Source organism: Diospyros lotus, chromosome 7 (assembly GCF_014633365.1).
Source record: "Diospyros lotus cultivar Yz01 chromosome 7, ASM1463336v1, whole genome shotgun sequence".
Taxonomy (NCBI): Eukaryota; Viridiplantae; Streptophyta; class Magnoliopsida; order Ericales; family Ebenaceae; genus Diospyros; species Diospyros lotus.
The window spans coordinates 10,923,465-10,939,615 of record NC_068344.1 but is presented as its reverse complement, the minus strand read 5'-3'; the positions used below and the strand labels follow the sequence as shown (position 1 = coordinate 10,939,615).

General features: G+C 33.3%; 1 protein-coding gene across 5 annotated transcripts; it reads right to left on the bottom strand.

The window, feature by feature from the left end:
• Positions 1-1,257: 1,257 nt before the first annotated feature.
• Positions 1,258-13,900, bottom strand: LOC127806725 (UPF0481 protein At3g47200-like). Of its 5 annotated transcripts, none has more exons than XM_052344195.1 (7): positions 13,597-13,900; positions 7,188-7,445; positions 6,594-6,716; positions 6,052-6,171; positions 4,091-4,185; positions 2,573-3,967; positions 1,258-1,728 (listed from the first exon to the last, which is right to left on the bottom strand). In XM_052344195.1, exons 2-5 carry the CDS (start codon positions 7,398-7,400, stop codon positions 4,144-4,146), a joined length of 498 nt encoding a protein of 165 aa, XP_052200155.1. In that variant the 5' UTR covers positions 7,401-7,445; positions 13,597-13,900; the 3' UTR covers positions 1,258-1,728; positions 2,573-3,967; positions 4,091-4,143. The 5 variants fall into 5 exon arrangements, with proteins under 5 accessions (XP_052200155.1, XP_052200154.1, XP_052200156.1 ...); XM_052344194.1 differs by having other exon boundaries at positions 7,188-7,400; XM_052344196.1 differs by lacking the exons at positions 1,258-1,728; positions 2,573-3,967; positions 4,091-4,185 and adding exons at positions 8,887-9,002; positions 9,073-9,133 and having other exon boundaries at positions 4,198-6,171; positions 7,188-7,400; positions 13,597-13,898.
• Positions 13,901-16,151: the final 2,251 nt, after the last annotated feature.

Genomic DNA, 16,151 nt, shown 5'->3' with positions numbered 1-16,151 from the left:
AGGGAGATCTCACGATATTAGATTCTACGGATGATCATCTACACCACCAAGTTAATTAGAAATTTTTAGACTGTAATGGTTACAATAACACTATAATTGGTATCTATCGAGTGTTTGAGTAGAAATTTAGTGCAACACATACTACTGACTTTTACGGTTAGCATAAATTCAAGAATCTTTTATGAAAACTAACCGCACGTAAGCAAAGATAAAAAAAAATTAGAAAAGAAAACATATTTTGAAGATTTTCTTAAATGCATGATGAGTGGAGACAACCAACTACAACATTAAAATAAGATTATGGAAGGGATAGATTTTAGTTTTGTCACCTCCAATAGACAAAATAAATAAGATGGGATATTAAGTGGGACACCTCCAATGCCACTTCCCTGTAAAGCAAAACAAGATTTATTTAAACTTAATAAGACAAATCATTGAATATCTAGTTTAAATGATCAAAATATAAAAAAAATAATAAATATCATAAACCGATCTTAGTGAGAATTTATAGTTCTATTTATAAAAGAGAGACATGTTGTAATGTAATTCAAACTAATTAGGTCTTATAAACGAAGTAGTTCAACTCTTATCAAATAAATCAGCTTCACATTATTTCATCCATTCTTACTCTAAATTTGAGCAAAAACAACAATTATAATAACAAAATCAAGAAATATATTATCAATATATGCTTAGGCCATCTTAACATGTCTCAATTAATTATAGTTTATATTTTATGATAATGCTTAGGACATCTTAGACATATTCTTTAATTATTTTAATTAAGTTCATTTTCTCTACTCACATTAGGCTTTTGTGGTCCTATTCTCAGTTCATCCTTTGAGCTCCTCTGTACCAATCTTTCATTCACTCTCTTTACAGCATCAGGGAAGCTCAGATCACTTTTCATGAAAGATGAGTTTTTCTTCTATACTAATAGTGTTTTTCCATAATTTCGAAGTTCATTTGTTCAAGTTTATAGATATCAATATGTGCCAAATAATGTCTAATATTTTATTCAAAACTAGAAAGCATCCACAATCTCAAAAAACATACAAGATTCTTAAATTTATACAACACAAAAAGATAGACCACCTAAATAGGCAATAAATAACAGATTATAGTCTTATTAAAGAGGGGGGAGGGGAACATAATATAATGTTGCAATTTCTTACTAACTTACTGATATCAACAATCATCCAAGGCAATCATAATTACAAAGATTGATGTAGGCTCTAGCTGGCTGAATGCAAGCTTGTCTCCATTGTATGTAAACTCTAATATCAATCAACCAACCCTCAATAATACAAGAAAGTAGTTTAAATAGTCTCAAATCTCAACCCTAGAATGAAGAAAAGGACAAAAATAACCTTTAATTAAAAAAAATAGAAATAACACTTATTTAAATAATAGTCTCTCTCCTTTTTTTTATTACGATCCCAATGGTCCAAGAATGAGGCAGCAATCTCATCTTCATTAAAGACTTCATCACCTATTTAAATTTGGGTGATTATGTCTGTTTTGCATTACCACTTGCAGATGCCTTGCTGGTTGCATCTGCTGAATTGAGTTTCGTATGTTTAGGATTCATAAAGTTGCCTCTTGTACACTTGGCAAGCAAACCACGGAACCCATTAGGAGGCTTCGCTTGATTCACATCCTCTTCATGTCGTTCTGGATACAGATGAAGAAGAGTTGGCGGTGCAGAATGAAAACAAAAATAAGGTCCTACAAGAAAACAACTTATTTGTCAGGTCATAGAGCTAATGCTCTTAATATTGAAGTTTAATAGAAGAGGAAAGGGCTTAATTTGTCCTATGACTTGGGTAAATGTTACTAAATCTTTTTTTCTTTTTTTTTTATCAGGGTTTCCTCATACCACATTAGGTGTGAGACTAATCCTTGTTCAGGGTAAAGAGTTGTAAACCTGAAATTCCCTCGCAATGAGTGTGACTCCAAGGATTCGAACTCAGGATATTGTCACGAGAGAGCCTTCGGGTGCTAGCCAACTTCCGACTAGACCAACACCACATTGGTGGGTAAATGTTATTCAATCTAATTGTTTAGATCCAAACCAATATAAATTTTATGAATTGAGTTTTTAAGTTAAACAACTAATTTTATTATTTAGTTTGCCTAGATTTTGGACAAGTTCCAATATTAAGTATTAATTGGTAGGTTTTTTTTAAAATTTAAAATAGCATTTTTTTTTCTATGCTAGAGATTTTCTTACTATATGCAAGTAAAAGAGGAATATATAATTATTTAATTAATTTATAAATATCTGTCAATCTAAAATGAATCTCAAAAGGTTAAGATCCTATAAGTTAGAATTCACATTTCCTCCTATCCAATGTTAAAAATTTTTGTTTTATCTATCTAATACTAAGAATAAATATAAATGTGAAAAATAATGTGATGTTTTTCTTTTTCCCACAAACAAACTTCAATAAACAAGAATGATCCTAATCTTGTAAGTAATGTAGCTAATGTAGCAAAATAATAAATAAATTAATAACAGTTCCCTGAATTAAGTGCCTTCTAAGTGTGTGTAATAATGTTACCAACTTACCTCCAATGGATAAGCGTTTGAAGGGGAAGTGCTCAGCTTCCACAAACTTGAGAGAATAGCCAGAGCAATTTGGACGTCGATCTTGGTACTGATTTTCATGTCGCAGATCAATTATAACATATGACTCTATGCCTTGGAAAAAGGACGGTCGTCCCTTGATGTACCAAACACCTGTAATTGGTGAATCATAGCACACAATATACCATGGCATCTTTGATTTTAACTTTTCAAATTTTTGTCTCAAATCTTCTGTCCATTTCAACACAAATGGAACCCACACAATTTTGTAGTAATTTTCTTCTTTTATTTTCACGTAGATGTTTAGAAAATATGAAATCCTCTTAGTGTCTATATTTAGGTTAGAAATAAAGAATATGACAGCTTTCTCCTTTAGCACCTCTAAATCAACCTGTTTGACAAGAGAAAAGAAAAAACAATGCATCTCAAACTAATATAAAACTACCATCCAAATTTAAAGTATTCAAAGTCAAATAAATTGTATGCACTGTCACTTCTCTTTTTTTTATCTTTTCTTTCTGAAACAACAATGTCATTTCTCTTTTCTGAATAGTTTATAATTGCAAAACCGCCACTTTGAACATATTTATGCACTTCAATAGTTCATGGCTACAGATCTATCATCCATACGAGGATGAATGTAATTGAAACAAAAACAAATAAGCATTATATGTAACAATTTAAAAAAATGAATGTCAATTTAATTTACCCCACTTGGATGAAATGTTTTCTTAGTCCAATATCAGTGCTTTTATTAGATCCTAGTTATATAACTAAGTTTAATGGATCCTACTAAAACTTTGACTTGAAAACACAAAATAAAATACTATGAGATTGTGTAGGATATATAGTACGCACCAAGTATTTAGCTGTCTTTTTTTTTTTCTTTTCTTTTGCAAGAACAATTTCTATCAATTTCACATAATATATATATATATATATATTTGGATTTATGCTATCAGATTTTGAGCACAATATGCATGGTTTGAGGGTTGTTCATTGAAGTGCTGGAGCTCAACAAGTAATAGATGGAATTTATGACATACAATGATATGTCTACATCAATTAAACTAAGGAAATACTTCTCATGTGTGAATTCAATTTTTAAAAAAATAAAACACCTAAAATTAAAACTTTTAAACAAGAGTGCTTTATTTTTATTTTTTTGATCGAAATATATATTCAACCGCAAAATATAAATATTAGCATATACTAACCATAGATTTAGTTGAACCATCAATGAATGAATGCCATCTTTAGAATACATGAAACTCTTCATTAACTCTGACATTTCAGTAGGTGTGTCAGATATTTGTTTTTTATTGCTAAAAGCATCTTCAAAAAGTGCAATGTGCTTCAAATGAGCCTCCATCTCCTCTACAAAAATCAATTAATAATAAATCTTCAGTCTAATATTAAGTTCATTCAGTTTAAACTAAAATTGGGTTGTTGAAAATATTAAAAAATATCAATTTTATAAAACAAGTACACACATTGTACCTATTTGTGGTTTGCAAATTGTATAGTGATGCTTGAGGTCGTTCAGAATGTGGCTAAGATTGGATATTAAGTGGGACGCCTCTAATGCCACTTCCCTATAAAGCAAAACAAACTTTATTTAAATAAAATAAGACAAATCATTTAATATCCAGTGGTTTAGATGGTTAAAAATTACAAAGAGAAAATAAATATCACAAATCTGTCTTAATGAGCAATTTACGATTGTTACTTATAAAAGAGAGACAGCTTACAATGAAAGTCAAACTTAGGCCTTACAAAAGAAGTGCTTCAACCCTTATCAGCTAAACCAACAATTATAATAACAAAATCAAGACCCTAAAGTCTAAAATATATTATCAATATATGCTTAGGCCATCTTAATTTGTCTCAATTAATTATACTTTATTTTATGACAATGTTCAGGGCATCTTAGACATATTGTTAAATTACTTTTAATTATCTAATGTTGCTTTCGATAATTTAGACTATAACATAATAATTTGTTTACAGGATTGAGATTTGTGACTACATGGGCACAATTATGATAAAAGTGCGTGTATGTGTATATATAGCTTGCCCCTTGTTTTACATATCGAGATCAAACTTAGTTATGAGAAATAATATCTAAATATAGGGTTGAAAAACAATACTAAGATATAGCTTTGTTATTAGACTTTTATTTAGCTTTCTATAAAGATGTGCATGATTTGTTTATTAATTTACCTTTATCAACATCCACCAAGTATTTAGATGAAGTGGGTTCTCACGGGTACAAAATCTACGAGGCAGAGGGGCATTTGGGTAAGCCACTCTATGAATAGACTATGAGTTTGCAAATTGTTAATGTGGGCACCAGCACCCACACCCAACCACACATAACTACACCATTACATCACCTTTAAAATTTTCATTAGACCCATTAAAAAAAAATGAATAGCCATATTTAATTAAGGCCTAGTGTAACATAGAATGATATAAAATTGAGGTATATGTATAACATTTATCATTAAATAAGAAGTATAATTAAAGAGGGATAGGGAATGATGTGTGTGATTTTTATCGAGTTAGTTGCAAGTGATTATGAGAAATTTTGGAACAATATAATATATAAGGAATAGGAATATTAATCTAATTAAGTCTTTTTCTAATAATATGGGAGTTTTTGGTAATCTATATATTCTCCCTGATTGTTTCTAATTTTCAATTATTTTATTATTTTGCTATGGGAGAACAAAGAAGACAAATAGATTAGCAAATAATATATTGAAATCAAAAGATCAATAGGAAAAACATAGCGCACTACTAGATTAAGCAGTTCAATTACATTCCTACATTTTTTCATGTTAAAAATACTTAAATATGGGACTTTTGAAAGTCGGAACTGAAAGAAATAAGAACTTACCCATTGTGCATGAGCAAAGTAATTTGAATGTAGCAAACTACCACACTTAGAATTGCCCAATATGCACACATTGATAAGAGGTCTTCCTTGTTGTACTCTGTGTCGGCCAACAGTGTAAATTTAGAGATGTATTCAATCACTTCTAATGTGAGCCTGATGAGATTGTTAAGCTGGTCAAGTGGTACTTGAAATTTCTCAAGTGGGGAGCCCACAAGAGAAATATGGTTTTCCTTTAAGGTTGCCATTGATGAGGCTAAATCAGTTATTGGTTGGTTAGTACCATGAAGCAAGAACCCCAAGAACTCCAGAAATTTGAAAACAAAACAGCTCATGGTATTTACTGTCTTTGCATCCCATGATAAGTTCGATAAGAATTTAAGTAAATCCATTGACGCCATATGAACATTAATCTCATTAGACATCTGTACAGCATTGTTTGCAATCTTTTCCATCTGATAGTTGACAAAAATAGTAAGTAATTGATGTTTTGCACACTAGGTGTAAGAAGTGTTAAGAATCTATATCATTTAAAAAAAGATTAAGTGGGTCTAGTAAGGACCATGAGAGTAGGAATCATGAAATAATCATGTCCCGCCAATGTTTTAAGCTCAGATATGGTTGAAAACTCTTGCAGAATAGAGGCTCCTGACTCAATATCTCTATCGACTACTTCCCTATCCTGCATGTACCCATTCAAAAGTATCAATGAAGTGCAACACACCTTTTAAAACATGTGATAAAACAACATAACCGAAGTAGATATAATATATCCCTTGTTCTCATCAAAAAAATTTAGAAGTTAACTAAGTTTAAATAAACATGTTCATATTACATTCCTAAGAATATAAGATCATTTTCAATTGTCATATCAAACAAAGAATTTAAATAACCTTCAATGTCATACACATATGTTTCCATAAAAATAGTTTAAGTGGATACATCTACTATTTAAATTTCAGGTAGATTCAATTAAATAAAGTCGTCGTACTGAGTGTGTAAAGTTTGTAGAAGCATAACTATGATACATAAAGCAATGAATGCAAGGGTATATGGAATATTGCCGGAAAAATAAAAAGAAAAAACTTTGTTTGGAGTACGCACCAGAAGAGTGCAAGTGCTGAAACATCGACCACCTACCAATGCATCCAACTCTGAAAATGTTGAGTTAAGCTCTAAAAGTTTATTGGTCTCTAACTTAGTCCCATTTTCGGATATTCTGTTGTCCTGCATAAATGCATTTGAAAGTCAGAATTTTCTAACTCAGAAAAGTTCATTGAAAGTGAAAAAAATGTGTATGAGTGAAAAATAAAAAGTTATTTGAGAGAGAAATTTTTACAAACTACAAGTTATTTGATTGTGTAAGCTTTTGCCAAAAAAAAAGAAAGAAATTGAAGCCCGAGACCTCATTGAGGTGGCTGTGTATGAATCGATTTCATTTTATTGAGTGGCAAAATAGCAGCTGTACGAACTGACCAAAATGAACTGCTACTCATCGATTGAAAGTATTTGTGAGGACTAGATCTAATTTACCCATTTAAAAAGATATTTATAATATTTTGTAACTATAATGGAATTAATATTAATACTTCTCCTTTAATAATTAAAATCATCCATAGACTTTAACGATAATTTACAACAATGCTTAAAACATTGTTTACCAAGAAAAACTATTAGCAACAGATTGTAATTTCTTACCAGCAATATTGAATCAACAAAATTGGTGGCAGGCTCCAGGATATGGGAAATGGAGACAAGAAGTGGTTGACGTAGCACCAGTGCGTAATGTTTTGCATGGGTTTGCTTCACTTGGATTTTGATTTCCTCGTCGTTCAATCTGGGATGTTTCAGATCAACTAACCGAAACTGCTCTCCAGAACTTGAACTCACCGATGATTCACCGTTAGCCATCTAGATGTTCAAGCAAAGCAGGGGCAATCCATTTAGGTTGGGGGGCTGAAATTTTAAAAAGTTAATGCAATAAAATTCTTATATAACTAAAAAGTCAATACAACAAATTTTCATTATACTTGAGCTCGATGAGGTACTTTCAATACAAGAAGACAATTGACATTCAGGATTTGAAGATAGAGAAACTTCAATTTCAGGAGATAAACTTGAAGGAATTGGTGTAAATTCACTAGATTGATTTTGCACATTATTAGTTGAAGTACTTTCACTAGTATGATGATCTTTTTTTTTAAAAAAAGATAACAATGTTTTTCCTTTCTTCGCAGAAATAACATAATTCAAATATTTAACTCTAAGATACACAAACAAAAAATAACATAATTCAATAATCGAACAATTAAAATATTTAACTCAAGATTTGAGGCAAATGCAAGGCCAATATAACAAATTAACAATTGACAATTGTATTCCTAATCCTAACCGAATGCAGCAATCAAACAACCAACTCTAAGCAGACATAAAATTAGCAAAAAAATCACTTATAACTTGCTCAAAAAAGACAACAGCTTCAACGAATCAATCAACAACAAAGTTGAAACCCACAAACAAATTGAAACAATTTATTTTACCTGTTAAGCAGAGGCAGAGGCAAAAAAAATTACCTAGCTCTCAATCGAATGAAGCAAGGCAGCGAGCAAGGGCGAGGCCGAGAGGCAGAGCAGAGGGCGAGACGCCGAGACCCGAGAGGCAGCGTCGCAGCAGCTAGGGCCGGCGAGAGCGAGAGCAAGAGAAAAGGGCGAGGGCGAGGGCGAGCGAGGGCAAGCGAGAGGCGAGAGCAAGAGGGGCCGAGGGCGAGCGCGAGCAAGAGAGATGAAGAGAGCGAGGGGCCGAGGGCGAGCGCGAGCAAGAGAGATGCAGAGAGCGAGGGCCAGCGCGAGCGGACGCCGGACGAGGAAGAGAGAGGAGGCAGAGAGCGAGAGGCGGCGAGGGTGAGAGAGAGCGAGAGTGAGGTCGAGAGAGGAAGAAGAAGTGGGGAAGAGAAGGGTTTCTAGAGGGGGGCTGGGGGTGGGCCGGGGTCAAACAATTGCAAATTTAAGTCTACCTAATTCAATTTTCTTGTGGGCTGAAGCAAAGCAAGATTGATCCAAAACTTTAATAATGTTTGGACTCAAATCAGTTTGTGCCCTATTTATGGCCATTCTGCTGAAGGAGATTTAAATGAAATAAATGACTTAGCATTTTGATGAAGCCAACGTGCCTTTAACGTGCTACCAATTTTTACTTCTTTTGTCTCTTTTTTAATAAGTTGTCAAACAGAAATAGATTGACGTTTTCTCTGGGGATAGAGCGGGGCATTTAAAATAAAGCAAGGACTTTTAATATTTCAAATATAGACAAGTCAGCAGTCATTATCTTACAGTAATTTTAAGTTGAATTTCTGTGTGAACTGTATATATATACTATAAATAAAGAAAAGATACTCTACCAATGTGATGCTGGTCTAGTAGAAGTTGGCTAGCACCCGAAGGCTCTCTCGTGACAATGTCTTGAGTTCGGCTCCTTGTAGCCACACTCATTTGGAGTAGAATATCGTTTATAACTCTTCACCAAAAACAGAAATTAATAATCCTGTACAAATGAAAAAAAAAAAAAAGAAGAAGAAAATACGTACTCTAGGATCATATCACTGACAAATCACAACTCTTTTATCAATAAGGGTATTTCTTGGGTGCCTGAAAATTACATATTGCCAGATATTCATAACCCTATATATGGAAACAATAGAAAAAGCTAATTATGCAAAAGTATTCTTTTCTTGATGGAATTGGAAGCAAAACTAGACCAGTACTTAGACGGCATGTGGATGTGGGTGATTGGAAAACAAAAGTTAGTGGAACAACATGTCTTATGTCTTTTTATTTATGAAGGTTGATTAGGGAGGTGTGTGATTGATATTTTTTAATTAATATACCCATGTAAATTTTAATTGGATTGACACTGGATTGATTTATTTTTTTCTTATATGATGATTTAGATTTTCTTACTTACACTTAGCCTATATATTGTCAATGGATATACTTCAATGCCTAAAGGGCAAGGCTGTAATTCTGTAACGGTCATGGCTCATGAGTACTTTAGGTCAAAAAATTTAAGAAAGCATAATGGGTATACTGTATAGGTAGTTGGATAATAAAAGATTGGCATGATGGATATTAAAGAAGGGAGATATACAGGTTGCAATTAATGTAAGTGTTTGGATAAGAAAAGATAACTGGGCCATGTTTCTTATCAATATATACTTAGCAGTCATGGTGGACACCAGCTACTTGTATACAGGTCTGGAAGAGTGGGTTCTCTGTCCTACCGTTGCTTCCCAGTATTTATTTTGTGTTAGGTTTCCACTCTCAACTTCCTGCTTAATTTTAAGTGTTTTTCATCAACATTATGTTATAATATTCGAGGTATATACAGAAAAAAAAAAATTAATTTGATCCAAATTTTATTAAGGTGATTGCTATGCTGCCACCGGTAGTAACGCTACTCTCTCCCCTAAAATGTGAGAACTAGTTGGAGTTACAGTTTGATTTTAGTACCATCGTGAAGCTCTAGAAAAATTGAGTCAGATGGTATATGCCAAAATACACAATTTCTTACCAAATGCCAAAAAAAAAAATCTGGCCATTTTTTATAAGTTTATTTTTTGTTATGCACAGTTTCTTAATTATATTCCATTTTTGTTAGTTACTTCGTGTTCTGGCACATACTTTGTGAGACCCACCTTTTTTTGGAGTGAGTATTGCTACGTACTTCCGTTTTCTGGAGGTGAATAACGTAGCAATTACCTTTTATTAATTGTATTAATATATATGTGTTGGGAGCTAACAACAAAACCTTAGGGTTTTTCTCAATATTTCAACCACAAACAGAACAAAACTGGAAGCACATATAAACATACACAAAACAGAAACGAAAACGAAAAACGAGACACAAGAGATTTACCGTGGTTCACCTCAAAACGAGGCTATATCCACGTTGAGTTTTGATGAAAAAAGCTCATTGAACTATGAATAGAATCAGATATTACACCCACATATAAAATCTCTTGATCATTCTGTACATACGATGGTTCGAGAAACAAAACTTGCCCTATAATCACTTAATACAGATTAAAAGCAACCTAATCGAACCATAGAACATACACTATACAAAGCATTTACAGAAGAAAAGAAAATAGAGAGCAAACCAGAGAACCCTAGCCCGAAGACGAGAGCCTTCAACCCAAAAACGCTCGGATCTATCTTTTCTTCTTGCTTTTCTTCTTCTCACCTTTTTCAATTTTTCGTCTCATCTGAACACATCCCGAGGCGAGATTAAAAGCTATGAAGAATGGCTGGGATTGAGCCTCATAAAGCACTGAAGGACGGCTGAGATTCAATCGTGCAAGCACGATTGATTATTCCAACAAAAATAGCAGGCGAGCAGAGAATAAGATCGAGCAAGAGAGAGAACAATCGGGCGCCATCAGGGGCTGCTAATGGTTACCACGTGTTGCCATCCAATAGCTACCAAATGGCAAGCTGCAATTACAACACGTGGCCCTCTAACCAGCTAAGAGCAACGATGTCGTTTGATGCTTCATATCCAACAATATGACATAGTGTATAGGTGAAGACAACATATATAATTAAACCTCATAAACATGACATCTCTTGAAATTGTTGGGAGTTGCTACACATGACCGACCGTTCTACGTACAAGAAAATAGCCACATGGTTTGCTCTATCCACAAGTTTCTTAAACTTAATTAATAAAAGGAATCCTACAATGTTATATAATTAACGAGCTATTAATGCTCCTATAATTATTATAATTTATAGTAAGAATAAAAGTGACCATATTCTCCTCTCAATATATATAGATATAATTCATCAATCATGCAAGGCATCAAGCCATCAGAAAGTTGGTCAATATCACAGTCGATAGTATGTAATTTGATTTTTCAATTAAAAATACTTTTGGACTAGTACTATCATATTGCAATCATAATTTATTTTGTGAAATTAATGTCATCATTTCATTTATTTTTTCAAATAACCTTAAACTAAGTCAATTATAAAAATTTTATTGTAATCGTCAGTTATTCATAACATATGAAAAAAGAAAAAAAAGAATTTTTCATTCTAAAGAAAACACTTATTCAATGCAGAAAAATTAAAAAGAAAAAAGATAAACATTTTTCAAAAAAGCCCTAACTACGAGTATATATATATACTTTAAAAAGCCTTGGCCATTCTTGACCCAACGCATAAGATCATCTCACCATTGACCCTCCACAATCAGCCATCCAAGCTATATTGAGGAAAAGAGAAAGAAAGGTTAAAGCCTAACATTGAAATGTTGGGACTTAACCAGTGCCCTTAAATCAGTGTAATTAATTAATAGTTTTTTTCTTAATAAAAATGCACAACAGTACTTGAACTCTTTGACGAGCACACCAACATTCAACATCAATTCAAAGTTGAAAGTAGAAGCTATCTAAGCCTACAGTAATGAGAGGACAGAACAAATGGTTTGAACAAGGGTAAGTATAAGTAATACAATAGCAGCAATGGAAGTTGCTGTTTTCACAGGAGTGTCGAAGTAATCATGTATCATGCCTGCCTTCCATTTATGAACAGGTTTCTCGTAGAAATCATTCAACTCTTTACAGATGGAGAGGTATTTAGAATTCATATTTGCTTGAATAAGATTTGAGCAAAGACGATTAATCATAGTAGCCACTTCACTGTTGTCACCCAATAAGGTAGTGATAATTCCCTTATGAACTAGTACATTCACATCTTTATCGGTATTGACAAGGAAATCCAACACTTTTAAGTAATCGGTAATATAGGTCTCGGAAGGATAATGACCTTGCTCAAATGCAACTATATTTCTCAAATGAATCTCAGTCCTATCAGATACATCAAGGCGTGGCATTGTTAAGACACCTTTAACATATTGTAACTCAAGTAAGCATTTGTTTATTTTATTCACCCTGAACTCCACTCCTGACTCAAGTAGCTCACTTGCACAATATAGATGCTCCAATATGCTGCCCACTTTTGATCTTTTTTGAAATATTTGGTTTGGTGATAAGTAAAATATCCTTAGTAGATCAGTGAAATGCCTCACAATTACACCATCATGTTGTATTGCTTGCTGGTTGAGATCCTCAAAGTACTTGAAAGTAATCTGAAGAAATGAGGGAAAATCAGGATCATTTTTAGTGGCAAGGTTGTAAAGTCCTTCAAGAACAAAGAATGGAAGCTGATTCTCAAGCAAGATCAAGTCGTGGGCAACATCCTCTGCGAGCCACGGTTTTAAGAACAAAGGGTCTCTTTCTACCCAATTGTTCACGTCATAATATCTAAGGAAAAGCTCAATTATGAAGCCAGCATCAATTAGAATCATCTTCAGAAAAACATCACTTTCAAGTGGAATGCTCTCAGCATAACAGTTCCGAATTCCTGGTTCCCACTCTTTGAGTTCGCTAATACAATGCTGCAATGTTAGCCCAGTCCCGTTGAGAAAACTCTTAAGGTAGCCCAATTTAAGTGGTTCCATTAATTTCAATCTCTCTTGTCCATGGTGAAAGGGACCAATTGAAACGACACGAGGTGAATATGCTGCTTCCTTTATTTGACGAATTTTTTGAGGTACTCTATAGATACAATGCTCTTTGACACTAGACTCTTCCGGAAGCTCTGCGCTTTCTATCAACAGTGCCAAATCTTCTTGTTCAGTTTTATGTTCAAATAAGTTATTATTCCCCCGTCTCTCCATTTTATTGATTCACTATCTTAATTAAGCAACCTGAAGGAAAACAAAACAATTCACTATCTTAATTAAGCAACCTGAAGGAAAACAAAACAGGACCAAAATCCACAACATCTTCTAAGTATCCAAACAAAATAACCACACTTGGATTTTTCGTTTCTTTGATCCGTGATTAACCCATATCTTAAAGACGGTTTATGGAAAATATTACAATAAATTTAACACTAATCATTATGAAAAAGCTTTGTTTAGGGAATTCTTAAAAAGAATTATGAAAGGTGTTCAGCAAAATAACGAGCCAACCAATTAATATTACTTAAAATCATAGAACCATATTCAAATAAGTAAAGAGTTTTCTTTTTGGTCATCTACGTACCTTGAACTGGAATGCTTTTGAAGGAACCTGGCACCTTTGAAGGATGTAGAACTCAAAGCAAAACCCAGAAATCACTGATCTTCAAAGTCCTAAGAGCAGGTCTCTGCTTTGCTCTCAATAATGCTATTTTTGACATATGAAGTGCTCTAGATCTGTGTATTTCTGCTCGAAGTGGTGTGTTCCTGCTTCATGGCAGCTGTGAAAATCAATACTAGCTCTCTAGTTGATAGGTAGGTTGAATTGATTTGATTTCAGATATAAGTGGAAACGATATAGAAAGGTAGGTTGAAACTTGAAAGTCCTTCAGCGAGTTTAATGATGGAGTTTCTGTGGGGTCCAGCCCATTTGTATTTCTTTATGATGATATATATCTCATATCCATTGGATGATATCTAAGCAAGCGCTGTTGGAAAGGTTTGAATTACCACACAAGTTACCATCAACAACAGCCACAAATTTACCACGTGACCCATTATAATATATATCACTAATGAAGCCATTATTTTGTCTCTTCGAAATAGGAAATTCTAACATATTCCAGGGATATCACATGCACGTGACAGTACTATATAAAAAGCAATTAATATTGATCATTAAAAATGAACGGCTAAGATTAAATACTTTTAAATTAATGACTCTGATATTTTCAGAGCGTATCACATACTTCCGAGACATGTAATCACTCGTCCTCCAAAACTGCCTCAAATTTTATTTAGTTCTTTAAATATTTATGAACCAGTGTATACCTATATTTAAATGTACAGTGTAAATAATATTAAAATTAAAATATAATAATATTTACTAATATTGTAAAAAAAATTATAAACATTAAACAAAAAATTAAAATTAAAATTATTATATACTTATTAATATTTTATAATAAAAAAAAATGACTAAATCTATATAATAAAACACATCAGTAATTACTCTACAACATGAACAAATTAAATTAAAAATTAAATATTAAATAATACATAATGGAACAGTAAACAGAACCCAGAGCTAGAACTCAACATTGGACTATATTAAACACGAAAAAAGTAAATAAACTAGAATCAAAAAATAAAAATAAAACAAAAGACAAATAAAAAAAAATATAAGTTTCTTGTAAATTGACAGAAATGATCCCATATAACAGTATAGGACAGAATAGTTTATTATGTAAATAAGTCAGAACAGATGAATGTGCCAGCTAAACCTGCCTAGTAAAGTGTAAATTGACAAACAAAGAAGACAAATCACAAGTTAAACAGTCTTTGGCAAATCAAAACAAAAAATGAATTCAAATAAACAAGTTAAACATTTTTACCGAAGGAGATATGGCATCTGGGGATATGTTACAGGTGGATGGCTACAAAATACAACAAAAAATAAGAACATTGTGACGGCCATTTTTACTCAATCATTTTGTGATGTGACACTAACTGAAATTACTAGAATATCCCTACGCGTTGATAGTCTCATCTGTCACGCGGATCACCTGAGAAACCGACACATGGTAAGTCAACACTCCGGAGCGGAGCCTGAAAAATTCGGGCCGAATCGCAAGACCCGTTCCAACTTGATCGGGATTCTCGTGAGTCGTGCCCACTCATCTCGGGTACCCCAAAACGGGTTCGCCTATAAAAGACAAGGACTCTCGTCAGGTACATTCAAGCTCTACAGCTCTCTCATTTACTTCTACTCGCATTTACTCTACTGATTTGAGTATCGGAGTCCACCCCGGAGGATCCTAGTCCCGGCCCTCCATTGTCTTGCAGGTTCTACACCCGAGGTCCGACATCCCCAAGTCCGAGGTTCCATTCCCGAGGTTCAGTCGCAGAGGTGACATGTGGTGATCGATCCCAAAAACCATCATCATTTTGTATTCTAGAAGGCCTACTATGACGACCATTTTTACTTTAAATGGTTAAGGACGAGTAAAATGCATGTAGCATACATCTAAAGAAGATGCTTCCAATTTTACTTTCAGAATATGCATTTTTCTGGTCTAATGGGCATAGAACAACACATCATGCCTTAATCCCACTGGGTGAGTCTTGTCTCCAATGTATATAAATAGTTTTCTTTTTCTTTTTCTTCTCCCAGAATTGCTTCTGTCATTAAACTATAAGCAAGTGTAGAGTGAACTCTTTTATGATTCAGAATAAACAGAATCTAAACTCCTATTGGCAGTTATAAAGAATTATGCTTCTAGAATTCATGTAACCTATCCCACCAAGTGAGATTAAGACTTGTGATTGTTGTGCTTGTTGTAGAGCTTTCAATTGCACCTTTTGGTTCATACATTTTTGAAACCTAAGAATTTAAATATGGTATGCAAAAAGAGTCCAGTTGAACAACAAAAATATTCTAAAAATCACAAGAAAATCTTGTGAAAAATCAGAACACTTAATTCAAACACTGCTAGTATTCTCTTCAACAACCCATAACATGAAATCTTTCATATTGGTAACCTAATACATAGCATTTCAAGAAATCCTAAACTATATTCAGTTTCAAGTAACGTCAAGGATTTGAATCAATTCTCCCATTCATAGAATAAATTAAAACCA

Bases quoted from the DNA above. Each gene is read 5' to 3' on its own strand.
- LOC127806725 (XM_052344193.1), bottom strand. From the start codon at position 13,226: ATGGAGAGACGGGGGAATAATAACTTATTTGAACATAAAACTGAACAA.